We start from the raw sequence: 15,941 nt of genomic DNA, 5'->3' as shown, positions 1-15,941 counted from the left end.
GCTTTAGGCCATCCAAAAGAGGAGAGGACGGAAGAAAGGATCTATTGTCATTTGTCTTAATGCGGTGGGTGACCATGAAGTCCACGCCAGCTCGCCTGGGACCCAAACCGGGCCAAGAATTGGGACAAAAAAGCGCACGGTTGACCTCTTTTGACGTGGGCGCGGCAGCACCGGAATCCAGCCGGGGCCCGGTTCCCACAGCGCAGTGGCGTCACCCGAAACCCACATTCTTACATATATCTGTGACGAGTGCTGAAACGCTTTCTGATTGATTTTTTTCAAGGCGTGAACACAACATAAGCATTTGGATCAATTCACACGACCGCACGAATTGAAGCTTGACACCTTTCGCAATGATTTGCGGCCTTTCTGAAGCCTATTAGCATCATGCTAACTGCTCCATAGGGGGAAAGCGGTAAAATAGGTTAGCGGGAACAAAGGGAAAACGACGTCAACGTTTTCTTTTGCCCGTCTTTCCACACTTTTTTTGTGTGAATGACAAATGGGTGTCAAATCACACCTGTATTGTGGCTAAAGGAGGTCACCTGGTCGGGGTCAGTGGGCGGAGTCGAGCCTTTGATTAAAAGAGCGCGGCACGGCCGCGGCGCATTAGTCCGGAGCGTCGCAGACCAAACACGGATTCGGTGAGTGACGCCTAAATTTCCCAAATGTGGATTCATTCAAGGTATGCGTTCCTCAAATGAAACACATTAGACTTGTTTTTCTCATTTTGTGTGTGTGTGTGTTTTTTTTTTTCTAAAAGAGGATAAAAATATTTCTGTAAATGGGAACCTTTTCTTAAAAAATAAAATAATAAATCACAGCAAAGATGTATCACTTTGGATTATTTTTTTGGTCTAAATTTAGTCATGTAAAACCTGACATTGATTTCAACACATCAGGTTTTAACCTTTGGGCTTTTTAAGCTCCATCTGGTGTTGAAGCCGAGAAGTGCAACCGAGTGTAGGGTTAATTCAAGCTTCTTGTGTATTCAATGATATTCTTATCATATACTGCAAAACCGAACCGTCGTTTCGTTACCCCTGCTATATTTTGACGTCCGCTATACGAAAATAGCCAAAGAGCAACGAGCGTCGGTCAATGTGACGGAATCGCCGTTTTCCAAAATGTCTCCAGGCCATGGTGATCTTTGGCGGTTACTTCCCGTTACCGCTCATAGCCATCGTCGCGGCGATGCCCGAGCCGATGCCCGACGACGTTTCGCCGGAGGAGCCCTTCCTCTTCGGTTGGCCCGCCGCGCCTTCGGACGGACTTTTCTACCCGGAAAACGCCACCTTTCCCACGGCCGGCGACGTGGACGCTCGCTGCCGGGAGTTGACGCTAGCGGGGACGTCTTCGGAGGACACGCCCTGGTTCTGTCGCTGCGTCGACGGCGGCGGGGCGAAAGGCGACCGCGGGGACCGCGGGCCGCCGGGTGAGAATGCCGCCGCCGGCCAAAGTCGAAAGGTCAAAAGGTTGTCAACGTCCCCGTTCGGACAGGTCGTCCGGGAAGTCCGGGAAGACGTGGCTTGACGGGATTCCGGGGTCCTCCCGGCTTCGCGGGAAGAAAGGGAATCAAAGGTATCTCAATTACTTTGACTTTTTTTGTCCCTGTAATGGATGGCGCTAGACGGCCACTCCATATAGAAAGAGAGGCAAAAGAAAGGCAAAAACCGCCACAAAAGCTCCAACAAAAATGGCCAAAAACAGAAAAAAAATGTTTATTATTTTTTTTTAATTAAATTTTTTAAATTATTATTATTTTTTTTTTAATCAAATTCTGCTTATTTTAAATAACGGTTTCAAGTATTTTCATAGTAGGAACTCATTGGCTGCCATTTTGAGTGGGTATGAACGAATGGATGGTGAGTGACTCTGCTTGACACCATGTCGCTTGGACGCATGCGCAGGACAAAAAGGTGACGAGGGAGTTCGTGGACGCCAAGGGGACCGAGGTTTCGTGGGAGCCAAAGGAGACCGAGGATTCAAAGGTTTGCCCGGAACGTCCTTGGCTTTTGACAAAACTGATATCATTTCTATTTGGTTTGATATATGGGTTATTTTTTCCACAATTTTTTATTGTGTTGTGTGACTTTTTTTCCCCTAGAAATGAATTCATTTGGTTATTTTCCTGTTATCTTTGGTTATAATTTCATTCTTTTTAAAATTATAGTTTTCCATGATTTTATTTATTTATTCATTTTTATTGTAGGACCGCCATGCCTCTGGCTTTTTCTTTATATATATATATTAAAGATACACGATAATATCGGTCACCGATAATTATCGGCCGATAATGGCAATTATGACGTCACACAGATAATCCGGATAATAAAAAAATTCAACCGATAATGCAATCCGATAATTATATACTTGATTTTGCCTCCAAATGTGCTCAAACGAAGAATTCAGCACGCCGCCTCTTCAACCCCTCCCCTCTCTGAAGCCCCTGAGGGAGGAGGGGTTGAGGAGGCGGAGTTACAAGACAAGAAGTAGTTGAATATTATGGCGGCTGTTACTAAAAAAACGACGCTCTCGCCATCTGCGAAACATGTACCGTACAAGTTCCACGAGGCAGAAAGAACGCGTCCTCATTCAAAACCACTAACCCAGCAGCCATTTAAAACTGCATCACAAAGAATTTTGGAACATATACGAGGCTGCTGCTAGCAGGAATGCTAAAGCTATTGTAAACACTAAGCTAAACTACAGGGCTTGTGACGATACAGAGTCGGGCTGTTTGGGAATGCAGCCCAAGGCGGGTGGTAAATTCCGACGGAGCCCGCCGCTTTGGCCAGTCCGGCAGGCCGCCGCCGCCTCGCCATAGGCGGGGCGGGCTGAGCCCGTTTGCCCGGCCTCTGGACCTCCGGCGAACACCCCGGTTTCTCGAGCGTTCCCCCACGGCGTGCGAGCAGAGCCAGGACCCGAATACGCCGGGGCGGGCGGGCGGATTATCCGGTACGAATGTAGCTGCCGCCGAGACGAGACACAGTTTTTTTTTTTACCTTAATGACACGAGAACCAAAGCCCTGGATAAAAGAAATAATGCAGTTTATACGACCACCATTCTTCATGAAAAAGTGATGTCCGGTAAGCAAGCTTATCATGACGGCACAGTGGTTATAAGATCATTTAAACATGGAGAAAACGAAGTCAGCCAGTCAATAATGCATTCAGAATGTGAAATGACGAGCGGTCAGGTGACTTTGTAACGCTGCCTTTATTTTCGGCTTAATAAAACTCAGGCACAAAACAACACGCACACGGATGCGAGCGCCAACTCCGTCCAAATAGTACTGCCGTGTAGCAGTTTAGCTGCTGTAACGCAAATGTCGTGAAAGCCGCAAATGTAAACAAAGCGCTGCAGAATGGGTACATGACATCTCGCTCTTTTGAGGTAATCATTTTCACAGTGTGCAACAAAGCATATAACATTAGCAATCACTTTTCAAATTATTTAACTTATTTCTTTGCTCAATTACAGTCACAGTAGATAATCAAATTCTTAAATCAATATTCTGTAGCCACAAATATTATTCAAAATCTTTCCTTCTTCAAGTTTTTTTTTTTTTTTTTTCAGGATTAAGTATAGTAATGTATTGCTTAAAACAAGGCTGTTAAGATTATTTTCAGCTAGCTATTTTTCTTCCAAGAAATCGGAGAGAAATACACTTGAAGCGATGGCAGATCATTTCACTTATTGCCAACAGATTTACACTTAAAACTGACTAGTTTTAAGGAGGTGTGTTTTGCAGCGGATTAATGTTATATATGTTAGGAATGGCTTACTTTTAAACGCATTTTTGTGCAACTTAGGTATTTACTCTGTAAGTAATTGTTGCCAAAGGTTTACCATTACACAATGTCAGACAATCTGTCATTATTTAGATGTTTGAATTGACGACTTGTTCATACATTGTGTTGAAAAAAAAAGAGCAATAAATTATATTTTTGCACAGTAATATTTTCTTTTGTTTAAAATTTTACATAAATCTTTTAATAGAATTATCGGCTTGACATTATCGGTTATCGGTTGGAATGAGGAGGAAATTATCGGTATCGGTTGAAAAATGCATTATCGTGCATCACTACTATATATATATATATATATAATAGTTAGTATTTATTTTAATGTATAGGCAATCAGGTCTTCTTTTCAGGCTCTTTATTTTTGGTGAATGTAATTGTTATTTTCCTATTATCTTTATTCTATTTTTCTTTTTTATTTATTTATGTTAAATTATTATAAGTATTTTACAACTATTAAAAAAAAAAAAAAATTATTATCATTTTATTGTAGGGACGTCACTGTTTTTTTTTAATTAATTTGGTTATTTTCCAATGACCTTTTATAATTTCATTTTTTTACAATAATTAAAAAAAAAATGTCTGCACAGGTGAGAAAGGAGAGCCAGGTTTCGAAGGGCTCCCGGGCGAGCCGGGACCCAAGGGCGACGACGGCGTCTGTCCGGAAGTCTGCGACGCCCCCCCAGGTGACCCGGGACCGCCGGGCGCCGCCGGGCCCAGAGGCCCGCCGGGAGCGGCCGGACCGCCGGGCTCCCGCGGTCTCAAGGGGGACGCGGGTGCTCCCGGACTGCCCGGCGGGGCGGGCCCCAAAGGAGAGACCGGCCCACAGGGGGAGTGCGATTGCGCGGACGGCGCCAAAGGGGACCGGGGCCAGACGGGGCCTCCGGGACAAAGGGGCGAACCGGGAGATAAAGGCGAGCCGGGGTACGCGGGCTTTCCGGGCCTGCCGGGTCCCTGCGTGCCGAGCGTGCGGTCGGCCTTCGCCGCCGGGCTGGCCTCCAGCTACCCTCCGCCGCGGATGCCGGTGGCCTTCGCCGAGGTGCTCTACAACGTCCAGGGGAGTTACGACCCCGCCACCGGCATCTACGCGGCGCCCGCCAACGGCACGTACGTCTTCAGCTACCACTTGAGCGTCCGCGGGCGCGTCCTGAAGGTTGGGTTCTTTCGCAACTTCCGTTCTGTGGTCAAGACCACCCACCCCGACGCGTCGGGGACCGCCACTCACTCGCTGGTCCTGCACCTGGTCCGGGGCGACCGCGTCTGGCTCCTGGTCAAGGACGAGCTGTCCAACGGCATGTACGCCGGCGGCGAGGAGGCCAGCACTTTCTCGGGCTTCCTGCTCTATCCCGACGACTGTAACCTGGCCTTCCTCAGGGGCCCCGCGCCCGAGCCCGTTCCGCCCCCGTCCGGCTATAGCTGGGGCGACGAAAGCCCGCCCGATTCATCGCCTTGAAAAACGAGTTGAAGTTCAATATGAAGAATTTTTGAAAAGATCCACTTCTAGAGTTCTATCGAGGTCCAAAAACGGTTCATTCCTCATGGTAGTGTCCCAAAATCAACAAGAAGTCACCTAGATATTCAACGTAATTAAGCGGAAGTTACCCGAGATACTAGGATGTGACCCAAAATAAACAGGAAGTAACAAAAATGAACCGGAAGTGACCCTGAAATGCCCAAAAATCAAGTGAACGTCACTAGGGCCGGCCCAGCCTATATGCAGAATATGCAGCTGCATAGGGCCCCTGACCACCAGGGGGCCCCCAATCTGGCAATTGTTTAATTTGTGTTCTATTTTGTTTACTACAGTTTGCTTTATTTGACTTGTGAGTTTTGAGACTTGATTACAAGCTTAAAAAAAATAAAAGTTCTTCCTTAACTTTTTTCTTTCCTCTTTTAGAAAAAGGTTTGGTGCTATCTACTGTAAGTACTGACAATCATTTGGGGTGAGAAGTTTGAAGTATGCAGTGCAACAAAATCTGATTAAGATACAAAATATGGACGTAGGGGTTGGATTGCATGTATGGGTTTCACAGTACACTGTGACGAAATGGTGGGCCAAAAATATGGGGCCCTTTGCATTATTTAGCTTAGGGCCCCCAAATGGCCTGGGCCGGCCCTGTACGTCACCCAAGACACCAGGAAGCCACCCAAATTAAACAGGACGTGACCCAAAATGAAGAGGAAGTGAGACATATGCCCACAGAACAACAAGCAATGACCTAAGATTAACAGAAAGTGACTTGAAAATGCACCAGATCACCAAGAAGTGACCCAAAATAAACAGGAAGTTTACAGACAAGAGTATTTCCTCAAAAATGGCATTTTCAAGTTTTTCAAAGAAGGCGTGGAAATAACAGGCCCAAAAACATTCAAATTGATCAATGAAACCAAATGATTTTTTTCCCCCAAGTTTTATTTATGGTGAGAAAATCAGCAAACCTAGCTCACGCTGTTTTTCAAAGTAAAAGCAATCCCGACAAACCATTTTGAGCAACGGTGAATATCAACAAACCTTTTTCTGAGTCGCTGGAGTTTAGTGACAAGTAACTACATTGAAGTGATTCGAGCTTTAGCCTATGCTTTTCAAGCTGCCAATCAAGCGGGATGGCCCTATCCGGCCCCTTTAAGCGTCGTCCTCCTCCTCCTCGTCGTCGTCTCCGATGACCCCGCGGAGATAAGCGCGTTTGAAATCCTGGAAGGTGATGTCGTCGCACTCGCTCTCTTCCTTGGCTAAAAACGCAAGCAAAAAGTCACCGGACAAATCGGCAGCAGCTTTCAATGACAGACGTCGCCAGGAGAGGGCGCTGAATCGACAATTTGACATCGAACAGATAACGTATTAGCGCCACACTAACAAAAAAGCAGCCAAACAAGAATAAAGTTCTCATTAATACAATTTTTTGGGGCTCCCGATTTCGACACCTGGCTGTGTACAGATTCCGTGTTTTGTGTGTGTGTGAGGGGGTGGGGGGTTAGTACTAAATTACTACGACTCGAATGTGAAATCATATATAGCTATCATCAGACAGCCCTCAACTCATTGGCGGCCACGGATGCCGTTAGATGTCCAATTCGTCTGAGGGGGAAAAGATGGGAGGCGGATGAACGGCCGCTACCACACTTCCAACCTTCAAATGGTTTGGACGTTTACTAGCGACGAACTCCCTTTTATTCACGGTAGAAGCACGAAAAGAGTTTTTTTTTTTTTTTTGCCACGACCGACTTGGCTGCCCTGAAACCAAGTTCCCGTCAGGGATGACATTCAATGGAAGTCATTGTTTTTTCCTATTTCTCAAGCCATTTTTCAAAGATGGCGACAGATCAAAGGCGTCATTCGAGAATAAATGGATCGTACAGTCGAGACGAAATGTTTGGACACGTCACGGGCTTTGGATGGGGAAAGATTTGAATCAGCGTTTCATTGATGGCATTACGGACTTAAGCTTGATGGAAGATGACAGCTCTGACCTGCTTGGGGTTTAGGATGCATCAGTTTGAAAGGAAGCTCCACGCACACTTCGCTGCAGAAGAAGAGAAAAGACAACACATCACAATGGACGACTAACTGCTGTTGTGCTCATTTTCTCCAAAAAAAAAAAAAAAAAAAAAAAGATTCCATTTTCAATACTACATTCAATAAAAAGCACAAAATGCAATGTTATTTATTCAATAGCAGCGAATGAGTTCATTCTGGGGCTCCCCGTTGGGTTCGGGGCACTGTCGGGTCACTTCCTGTTCATTTCGGGGGATTCCTTTCGATTTCGGGCCATTTCCGAGTCGTTCCTTTCGGTTCACTTCCTGTTGATTTCGAGGCGCTTCCTTTTCATGTTGGGTGACTTCTTGATTTTGGAAAATTACCGAGTCTCTTCCCGTTCATTTTGGGCCACTTCCTGTTAAATTCCGGGCATTTCCGAGTCACTTCCTGTTGATTTCGAGGCACTTCCCGTTCATGTTGGGCCATTCCTGGGTCACTTCCTGTTCATTTGGGGTGATTTTCTCTTGATTTTGGGGCATTCTCGCATCAATTCCTGTCCATTTTGGGCCACTTCCTGTTCATTGTGAATCACCTCACCTTGATTTCCACTCACTTCCTGCTGTTTTGAGACATTTCTGGGTTACTTCCTGTTGATTTCAGGTCAATTCCGGTTGCAATTTGAAATTGTGCATGACTTTGTCATGAGTAGAGATCCAATCCGTTTGAAGCGAGAAGCCTTGGATGCGTGTGAACATTTGTGGATTGGCTGCCTGGCAGCTCTCCCGCTTCAAACGGATCGGATTCAGTGGTTTCAGTTCCAAGTTGGGCTATAAAGGTCAGAATAGGGATTTCCCGATAAGTCGACGAGCTTATTATTATTTGGCCATGTTTGTGTGCTTCCCTATAGCCTTGAACAACCACAATGGGCAACTGCTGACTGTGCTTATCAGAAAGTGGCCAGGTGCACCCTAGGTACACGACTTACAGTTCAAACCAGCTAGAACCGCTTCTCAACTTACAATGTTTTTCTTGTGGAAAATCCCCAGCTTATGCTGTAGTTTCAGTACCGCCCTGTCAACAGTATAAAAGACTTGCCTCGTATTGTTTTTCTTTGCACACTTGCTCGATGACAGCCTTTTGCCTGCATGGCCTATGTGCCCAGAATATTCTGTAATAAAGCCTTTGAAGAAAAACCCCAGCCGCTAATTTACCAGCATTCTCACCACCCGACATTTAACAAACACGCAAAGGACGAAGGGGGCGTCCTTCAACAGAAGCTGATAGAATTATAGGGTCAAGTGATGTTTAAGCAGGAAGACAGCTCCTCTGGACGTCTCCTTTTGCATTGGAAATGATGGCAAGTGATTGATTGACGCGTCCGAAATCCAAATAGCGTAAGGTCAAGTGTTTACCTGGATCCCAAAGGCCTGTGCCGAAAAAAATAGAAAGCCACACCGTCAGGCCCGAGGACAAAAGGAAGCCATCGGACCCGGGCGGACTCACCCCGCGGCCGTCATCTTCAAGAGCAGCTTGTAGGACACCAACATGCCTTGAAGCTCCTTCAGCACCTCCGGCTTCACCCTGCCGGCGGGGGGTGGGAAAAAAGTCAACGGGAGCACCGGCCGAGGAGGGACGGCGAAACCAACGGCGAGGCCGGCGTACACGCTGGAGGAGGCCAAGTTGGTGTCTTGGTGCTTGAGGTGTCCGTCCAGAGCCAGTCCTCGCCGCTCCTTGTTGTGCTCCAGACGCGGGTACAAGGTGTACGACTTGATCCAGCTGGAACCCGGCGCCGCGCCGTCACTAAAAGTTGCCGCCGAAGTAAACATGAACAACTTCATCAACCGCTCCCTTGACTTGAAAAGTACCTCCCCAAAAAATCTGCTCGTATAAAAGTACTGCTACAATTTGACCCAAATAGGAGTCAAAGCACTGATGTCCAATCCATTTGAAGTGGGAGGGTTGGCTTCATTCACTGTGACCCTTCCACTTCAGATGGACTGGACATCTACTACTAGTCATAAGTGTTAAAATAGCTTTCGTGACCCCTAACAAAATGGCCTCAGGCCAGCCATGTTGGTAGGGGCAACCTTCCCATTAAAGTCAATTGATTAGAGGTCCCATTCTGTTGGTTTTTGGGGCAATTCCAATGCATGCGCGAGTAGACGTCCTGTCCTTTTAAAGCGGTAGATTTGCCAGCTACCGTTACTGCGCTACCAGCGTCCCGCTTCAAATGGATTGGACGTCTACTTGTGATAAAGTCATTGGAATTGACGGCAAAAGCGTGACAAGTCCAATCCATTTGAAGCGCGGCCGCTGTCAACTCGGAACAAATTGGACGTCTATTGACCGAGGTCATCACATTTACCTCGAGGCGAGGCGAGACGCGACCGTGTTGGCGCCTCGCCTCAGACAGAACCGATGACTTGACCGATGCCGCCGCCAATTACATGTCATCGACTCAAGAGAAAAGTGACGGTTCGCTACGATGACTAGGCAAAAAGCTGACCTGGATTGACTCCAAAATGAACAGGGAGTGAGCCGCAATCGCCAACGCCACTGAAATATGAGCGTTGGCAGTCGGTCTGACCGATCGACGAGCAAAGCGTATACTCACCCGGTTTCCTCTTTGGCCACCGTCTTGACGTATTTGTCGTCCGAGTAGAGAATGACGTTGGTCACCTGCTCCGCTGCCGACGCCAAATGATAAAGATTGGCCGAGGGAGACGGGACCTCGCGACCGTACGACGTGCGCTACCTGACAAGCTGACGTCCTTCACGGTCCTGTTGGAGGAGTTGTCGACGGACACGTCGGCGCGGACCGGCTCGCCGTGGTAAAATGTCTGCCCGCATAAATCAGCAACATTCACGCCGATTTAGGAATACTCTGGTCACCATTAGTACACTTTGGAAAAAATCCTGCATACTACATCTATAAAAAAGGTTCAATGTAGGGATGGCCTAATTGTATATTTTTGCACCCGAGTCAGAGTCACCTGATTTTGAGAAGCCGCTGATACAGAGCCCTGAACCAATACTGATTTTTTTTTATTTGAACCTAAGTTCCAAACCTGTTAAAGTACCACTTTGCACTTTAAAGTTCATCTCGGACTTTTTTTTCAATTTAAAAAAAAAGATGATAGTATTTTATAGAGATGTCCCAATCCGATCACCTACAGCCTCTGTCTCTCCCTCCTGCTGCTTTTCTTGCTCGGCAGGCAGCCGGAGCTTGTTAAAGTAATGATGAGTGACAGCTCTGAAGCTTTGATCCTGCCAGAGAAGCTCGGGAGCGCTACCTCGCAAAGGCGCAGAGTCATTTAACACTAGCGGAACTGTGTTGTGTGCACTGTGCAGTGTTGTTTTTGGCAGCCGTTTTCATTTTCGTCTTAGTCTTTTGGACGAAAATCCTTATCGGTCTCAGTCATATTTGAGTCATTTCAAAATGTGTTCGTCTTCGTCTAGTTTTTGTCGACAATTCTCAAAATGTTTTGGCCTATAAACTTCAGAAGTTTCAGTCCATGAATAAATTAATACAACGTTTCCAAGATTTTTGAATGAACATGACGGACCAGCACATACTGTAACTGTAGAGTCTACTCACCATTTTCATGATGATAATACACAGTCAGCAGGAAAACAGCACATTATTTGCAATGAATTTGAGGACCTCACCTGGACGCCACAAACTTTATGTCAAATGTATTCCAAGAGTTTAAGAAGAACCCGAGTCACCGTGCTACATGCTAGTGCTAACATGAACGCTACAACTTAGTTGAGTGTGTGTGTGAGGATCACTCAGTACAGATCTTTAAAGGCTAAAGCAAAATAGCATATCTAGCCAAGATAAGAAAGCTAAACTTACCCAGCAACACCTGACACATATGTTTCACAATAGAATAGAATAGAATAGAATAGATCTTTATTGTCATTGTCAGGAGCCTGAAATGGGCACAAGCTTACTCATGGCCAGTAAGTCAGCGTGTATGTGTGGGGAGGCGTAGCACGTCGCATGAGTGATACGGCCAAACACCGATAAAAACGTGCTAACTACACATACAGTAAGAAAGTATCACAATTTGTGTATTTATGATGGAAACAATGGCGAATTTTCATCTCCTTCTCGTGTCGTTAGACCAGGGGTTTTCAACCCAGTCCTCAAGGCACACTGTGGGTCCTGGTTTTTGTTCCAGCCGATCCAGCAGAGACAGTTGAACCAATGAGGCTTCTGCTAAAACAAGCCACACCTGACTGCAATCAACTGATTGCACTTGTAAAACACCAGATTGGGGAAAAAGTGTTGTCATCTTGTTTGGTAAGAATGAAATCCTGCACCCACAGTGTGCCTTAGTGGAATAGGTTGGGAACCCCTGCGTTAGACGACAACCGGCATCCATCTTGTTACGTTATAGTCTCCCGGGACACGTTTTCAGCGCGTCATCGTCATGAAAAAAATGTTCGTTGACAAAATATTTTCGTTGTCGTCATTGTTGACCAAAACAGCACTGGTTGTGTAAGCAGCCCCTCACACACAATCAGTTGCCGCAGCACACTTACAACTGGGCTGCAAGTTGAACGACCGACAAATTTACACCTTTGATGGTAGAGCTAGCGAGTCTCTGGCAAGATCAAAGCTTCAAACTAGTCAATCATCATTTACTTTGAGTACCAAACGCCAACTGCACTGGTGGCCAAAACGGGAAAAACAGTTTGATCGCACTGCTTAGGGAGGGGGGGTGGCGCCGTACAAGCATGAAGCAGAAAACAGAATTTTTTTCATATGAAAAAAAACCTCCGATCCTCTGAAAAATGGCGCGATAGGATCGGCGCATCCCTAGTTAGATGAAATGTTTCCATACTGAGAAGGCGGACCGACCTCTTTGGGCAGACGGAGTTTGAGGCGAAGCGGCCCGTCCGACATGAGAAATTCGAAGGTGGTCTCGGCCGTCGGCGACATCTCCGCGTCCCGGGCGGGACCGTGGCCGTACTGGATCTTGCGAATGGTGAGCCCCACCTGGCTCCTGCGCCAACAAAAGCGAGACGTGTGCGTTTCTTTCCCGCTTGAGAAGAGAATAGTATCTTTTCTCATATTTACTGTTCGACTTGCCTGGCACCGCCAGACTATTCTCCCTGTTTTTTTTATTAAACACTGTGAGAAATAGTCTGGGACCCAGCCCATTAACGGCCTCGCAAACAAGTACAAAATCAAGCGTCCAATCAGATTCCTTTATTTGCGTGACGTGTTCTTAACGAGTAACGTCACTCTCGCGCGCCGAAAGTCGACACTGTGTTGTGTAGTTTTTCCATTTCTTTCTTCTTTGCCATGTTTCGTTTTTTCCGTTTACTGAAATTTTCCCTTTACGTTTTCTATGGATTTTTCTAAAAAAAAAAAACTTTTTGCAGGTTTGAAAAATTCTTCCGTTGGGATTCCGTTGATTTTAGAGCATTTCTGGGTCACTTCCGGTTAACCTCTGGTCGCTTCCTGTTTATACCAGGTCATTTTATCCTATTAGAAATGAGCGGGACTGTACTTTCTTGGCAAAAACGGTATATGTGCACCCGGAGTGGGCTTTTTGAAGAAGAAAAATCTGTGTTCCCACCTCAACAATAAAGTTTTGGTGATAAACATCATTTGGAACGTTTCCGAGTCCGAACGGTGATATTTGGACATGGTACAAGCGGCAAAGACGGCACGTTTGGCAGTGACTCACAGTTTGTCAGCGGCGGCCTGCTGTTGCGGAGCGCCCGCGCCGAAGGCTTTGACCTGGAACTCCACCGCGCATTTCTACACGTATACAAAAAGGGTCAGCGTGGAGCAGAGTGCAGCACGATGCTTTTTTTTCCTCCACCTTTCCCACGTCCGACGGCCCGGGCTGCAGCGTGACCGAGTTGGGCAGGTTGTCCGGAAGCTGCGGAGAAACCAAGCGCAATCATTTTGCCCGTCGTCTCTTTGAAGACAGCCACTAGATCGTCTCACGTCTCGTGGCGTCAATGAGTTCATTCTGGGGCGTTGACAGGTCACATCCCCTTTCTTCATTTTGGGTCACTTCATGCAGATTTGAGGGAATTTCCAAGTCATTTCCTATTGGAATTTGACCACTTCGTGGAAGCACAAGTGACTGGACCCTACATTTTTCCATATTGGGGTCAAAAATGACCCATACTAGAATTGATTTGTTTGTCTGCCATTTTGGTGAAGAATAATCACTTGTGTTATATTGAAGGAATCTGACTTGTGATATGGTGACCTTGCATCCTCGCTTGAGTCTGTTCCTGTTTCGCATTGCCGTTTGATACGTGTCGACCTGAATAAATTGTCAACTTGTGCTTTGAAGCCTTTTGCCAGCTTTCGAAATGGAGTCAGTACAAGGGGTTAAGACTAAGGTGAACACGCGGAGTTTGGCCTTTTGGCCGGGTGGGTCTCGCCGGCCCGGGTCGTTGGATCTGCGCCAGCGCGGGCCCCACGGTTCGGCTGGCTTGATTCCGGCAATCTGGCTAAAAGGTCAGATTCCTAAATTCGCCCCAAAATAAACAGGAAGTGACCCAAAATCAACAGGAAGTCACCTGCAATTGTCTAAAGTTGTCAATGGCACTGAAAGATGGATACTCAAGGTGAAATGTGATACTGTCAGCGAATTACCTCAGACGGCAACATCGACCCGACTAATATGGCCACCACACTGCCACTTTTTTTGCCACAAGGTTTGCCGGCCTTGTACACACTGCTAATTTATCTCATCTTGTTGACCCCTGAATGACCAATGAGTTAACACCCGTTTGTTTGTTTTTTCCTCCCACGAGCTAATGTGGTATACCTCCAGGAAGAAAGGGTAGGCGTCGGGGCCCAGCTTGCTCAGCAGCTTCTCCTGAATTTTGCCGCGGGTCTGCCGCTCCTTGTCCATCAGCGGCGGATACACCTGGCGGGTCACCGCGAACAGGTCGCGCCGGAAGGCCACGCCCATCACCTCGTCGCCGCGCCGCCCGTAACGGAAGGTGCACGTCAACATCACGTAGACTGAAAGCGCAGCAGAGCTTGGGACCGAACGCTTCGTTCCGGTCTAAACGAGTGAAAGATGTCCATTTACTGACCTCGTTTGCCCTTCAGCTGCGAAGGGTCGACGACGATCACGCCATCTCGGAGGGATTTGAAAGAAAAAACAACGTCAAGCGGAAACTCCAGCTTCTCCCTCGAAGCTGGCGGCCTGACACTCACCTACTGGATCGACGTGGTCGCAGTGGTCCACAAAGTCTCGGTTGGCCATGTAGATGGCCACCTACGTACGAACGAGCACAAGTCAAAAGGTAGCACGGATTGGCCGCCCGCCCGCCCGCCCGCCTGCCCTTGATTCCATCCACAAGCATCAATGAATCGATTCATTTGATCAACTTTGTCATTCTACCATGCACAAGTGAACACAGAAGGAAATGTTGCCTTTGACTCGTGAGGTTCATTATGTCAAATAAACTTTGTAATAGTCAGAAAATGTCAATTTGAAAAATCTGGGAATTGGATGTTGTGAAAGAATATATTTTATTCATGCTTAGAAAACACTTTACTGGTGTGACACTATATTCATTTGTTAGACTCCATTCATCCATGTTCATGTGCTGTATATCTTTGAACATAACACGAAGAGGTGTTGACTGTGTTATCAAATTTTCCCTCCCCTTTGGTGCCAGCCACGGCCAGGTTCTCAAGGTTGTAAACTGTGGAAAATCACCAGAGTTGATACTTTACTCTCGTTTTTTCTAGGTATGGTTTCACAGTAAGCATCCAGTTTTGAGAAACAACACCAAATAAGGCACTTCCCAAACTGTTGCTATTCTGAACTAACCAATCACTGCACGCCATGTACTCACTTTTTGCATATTCTGTTACCATGGATTATCATGTGACTTTGGCCAATAAAATGGGGGCACGATGTAAAAACATTCGGAGATCGTCCCCGTGCACGTAAACTGAAACTCGAGTGGCTTCTGACTGGGATGTGAGATTTCGGTTTCCTTGTGACTGTCTTCAGAATAGAATACTGGTTGTGTTTTATTTCCTGACAGATGTAAAGCGAGCAACCAAGCCCAGGTGGAGGTTCACAACAAGACATTTTAATATGTCAAGGAGGGCAGAGAAAAAGGATTAGCACTAAAAAGTCCAATGGTCACAGGGACAAAACTATTTGTGCACAATTTCAACACCCCGATAGTCCCATTGCAGGATGTATTTACCAAGACGCATCTGTGCGATTAAGGTATGTGAAATGTGGAGCAGCTGCTCTTCTTGTTTGATGCATCGTTTTTATGTGATGTCAAGCACTTTGAACGACCTTGTGTGGAACGCTTGCCGTTTTTTTTTTTTTTTAAAAGTTCAATCACACAAATACAACAGCACAACCAATACAAAACTGTGCAACGCAAACGCTTGCCATTTGCCTATTTCTCAGTGCTCCCCGACGACGTCATCGGAACGCAAAATACGTTTTCCGGCCCGCCGCTTACCGACTTGTCCCTGGAGACTTTCTTGAAGACGACCCGTTTGGGACTCATTCCGCGAGATGCCGTCCGGAGGATTTTTCGGGAGGGGAAGAAACGCCGTCACGACTCCAAAAATGACGGACCGATCCCGAGACGAGCGCGATAAGCCCGAGCCGGCCGGATTTATATCGCGCGC

At 46.7% G+C, this 15,941-nt stretch overlaps 2 protein-coding genes across 4 annotated transcripts; one reads left to right on the top strand and one right to left on the bottom strand.

Moving 5' to 3' along the window:
* Positions 1-540: 540 nt before the first annotated feature.
* On the top strand, positions 541-6,742 carry LOC130917195 (complement C1q tumor necrosis factor-related protein 7-like). 2 transcript variants are annotated; one of them, XM_057838329.1, is made up of 5 exons: positions 541-644; positions 1,138-1,435; positions 1,501-1,581; positions 1,911-1,991; positions 4,398-6,742. In XM_057838329.1, the coding sequence occupies exons 2-5, from the start codon at positions 1,141-1,143 to the stop codon at positions 5,258-5,260; spliced, it is 1,320 nt and encodes a 439-aa protein (XP_057694312.1). In that variant the 5' UTR covers positions 541-644; positions 1,138-1,140; the 3' UTR covers positions 5,261-6,742. The 2 variants fall into 2 exon arrangements, with proteins under 2 accessions (XP_057694312.1, XP_057694313.1); XM_057838330.1 differs by having other exon boundaries at positions 619-685.
* LOC130917196 (S-arrestin-like) lies at positions 1,325-15,914 on the bottom strand. 2 transcript variants are annotated; one of them, XM_057838331.1, is made up of 14 exons: positions 15,770-15,914; positions 14,490-14,550; positions 14,366-14,410; positions 14,092-14,291; positions 13,126-13,185; positions 12,988-13,061; positions 12,153-12,297; positions 10,038-10,122; positions 9,897-9,969; positions 8,945-9,082; positions 8,786-8,863; positions 8,695-8,709; positions 7,276-7,328; positions 1,326-6,537 (listed from the first exon to the last, which is right to left on the bottom strand). In XM_057838331.1, the coding sequence occupies exons 1-14, from the start codon at positions 15,815-15,817 to the stop codon at positions 6,431-6,433; spliced, it is 1,182 nt and encodes a 393-aa protein (XP_057694314.1). In that variant the 5' UTR covers positions 15,818-15,914; the 3' UTR covers positions 1,326-6,430. The 2 variants fall into 2 exon arrangements, with proteins under 2 accessions (XP_057694315.1, XP_057694314.1); XM_057838332.1 differs by lacking the exon at positions 8,695-8,709 and having other exon boundaries at positions 1,325-6,537.
* Positions 15,915-15,941: the final 27 nt, after the last annotated feature.

This window comes from Corythoichthys intestinalis, chromosome 6, assembly GCF_030265065.1.
Source record: "Corythoichthys intestinalis isolate RoL2023-P3 chromosome 6, ASM3026506v1, whole genome shotgun sequence".
Taxonomy (NCBI): Eukaryota; Metazoa; Chordata; class Actinopteri; order Syngnathiformes; family Syngnathidae; genus Corythoichthys; species Corythoichthys intestinalis.
The sequence above is the reverse complement of the archived record's forward strand: the minus strand, read 5'-3'. Positions and strand labels throughout refer to the sequence as shown.

Excerpts from the sequence above, each read along its gene's own strand:
- LOC130917195 (XM_057838329.1), top strand. The coding sequence starts at position 1,141 with ATGGTGATCTTTGGCGGTTACTTCCCGTTACCGCTCATAGCCATCGTC. Across the intron at positions 1,582-1,910 it reads GGGAAGAAAGGGAATCAAAG|GACAAAAAGGTGACGAGGGA; the intron begins GTATCTCAATTA and ends ACGCATGCGCAG. Across the intron at positions 1,992-4,397 it reads AGGAGACCGAGGATTCAAAG|GTGAGAAAGGAGAGCCAGGT; the intron begins GTTTGCCCGGAA and ends ATGTCTGCACAG.
- LOC130917196 (XM_057838331.1), bottom strand. The coding sequence starts at position 15,817 with ATGAGTCCCAAACGGGTCGTCTTCAAGAAAGTCTCCAGGGACAAGTCG. Across the intron at positions 14,411-14,489 it reads CGACCACGTCGATCCAGTAG|ATGGCGTGATCGTCGTCGAC; the intron begins GTGAGTGTCAGG and ends AATCCCTCCGAG. Across the intron at positions 14,292-14,365 it reads GCAGCTGAAGGGCAAACGAG|TCTACGTGATGTTGACGTGC; the intron begins GTCAGTAAATGG and ends CTGCGCTTTCAG.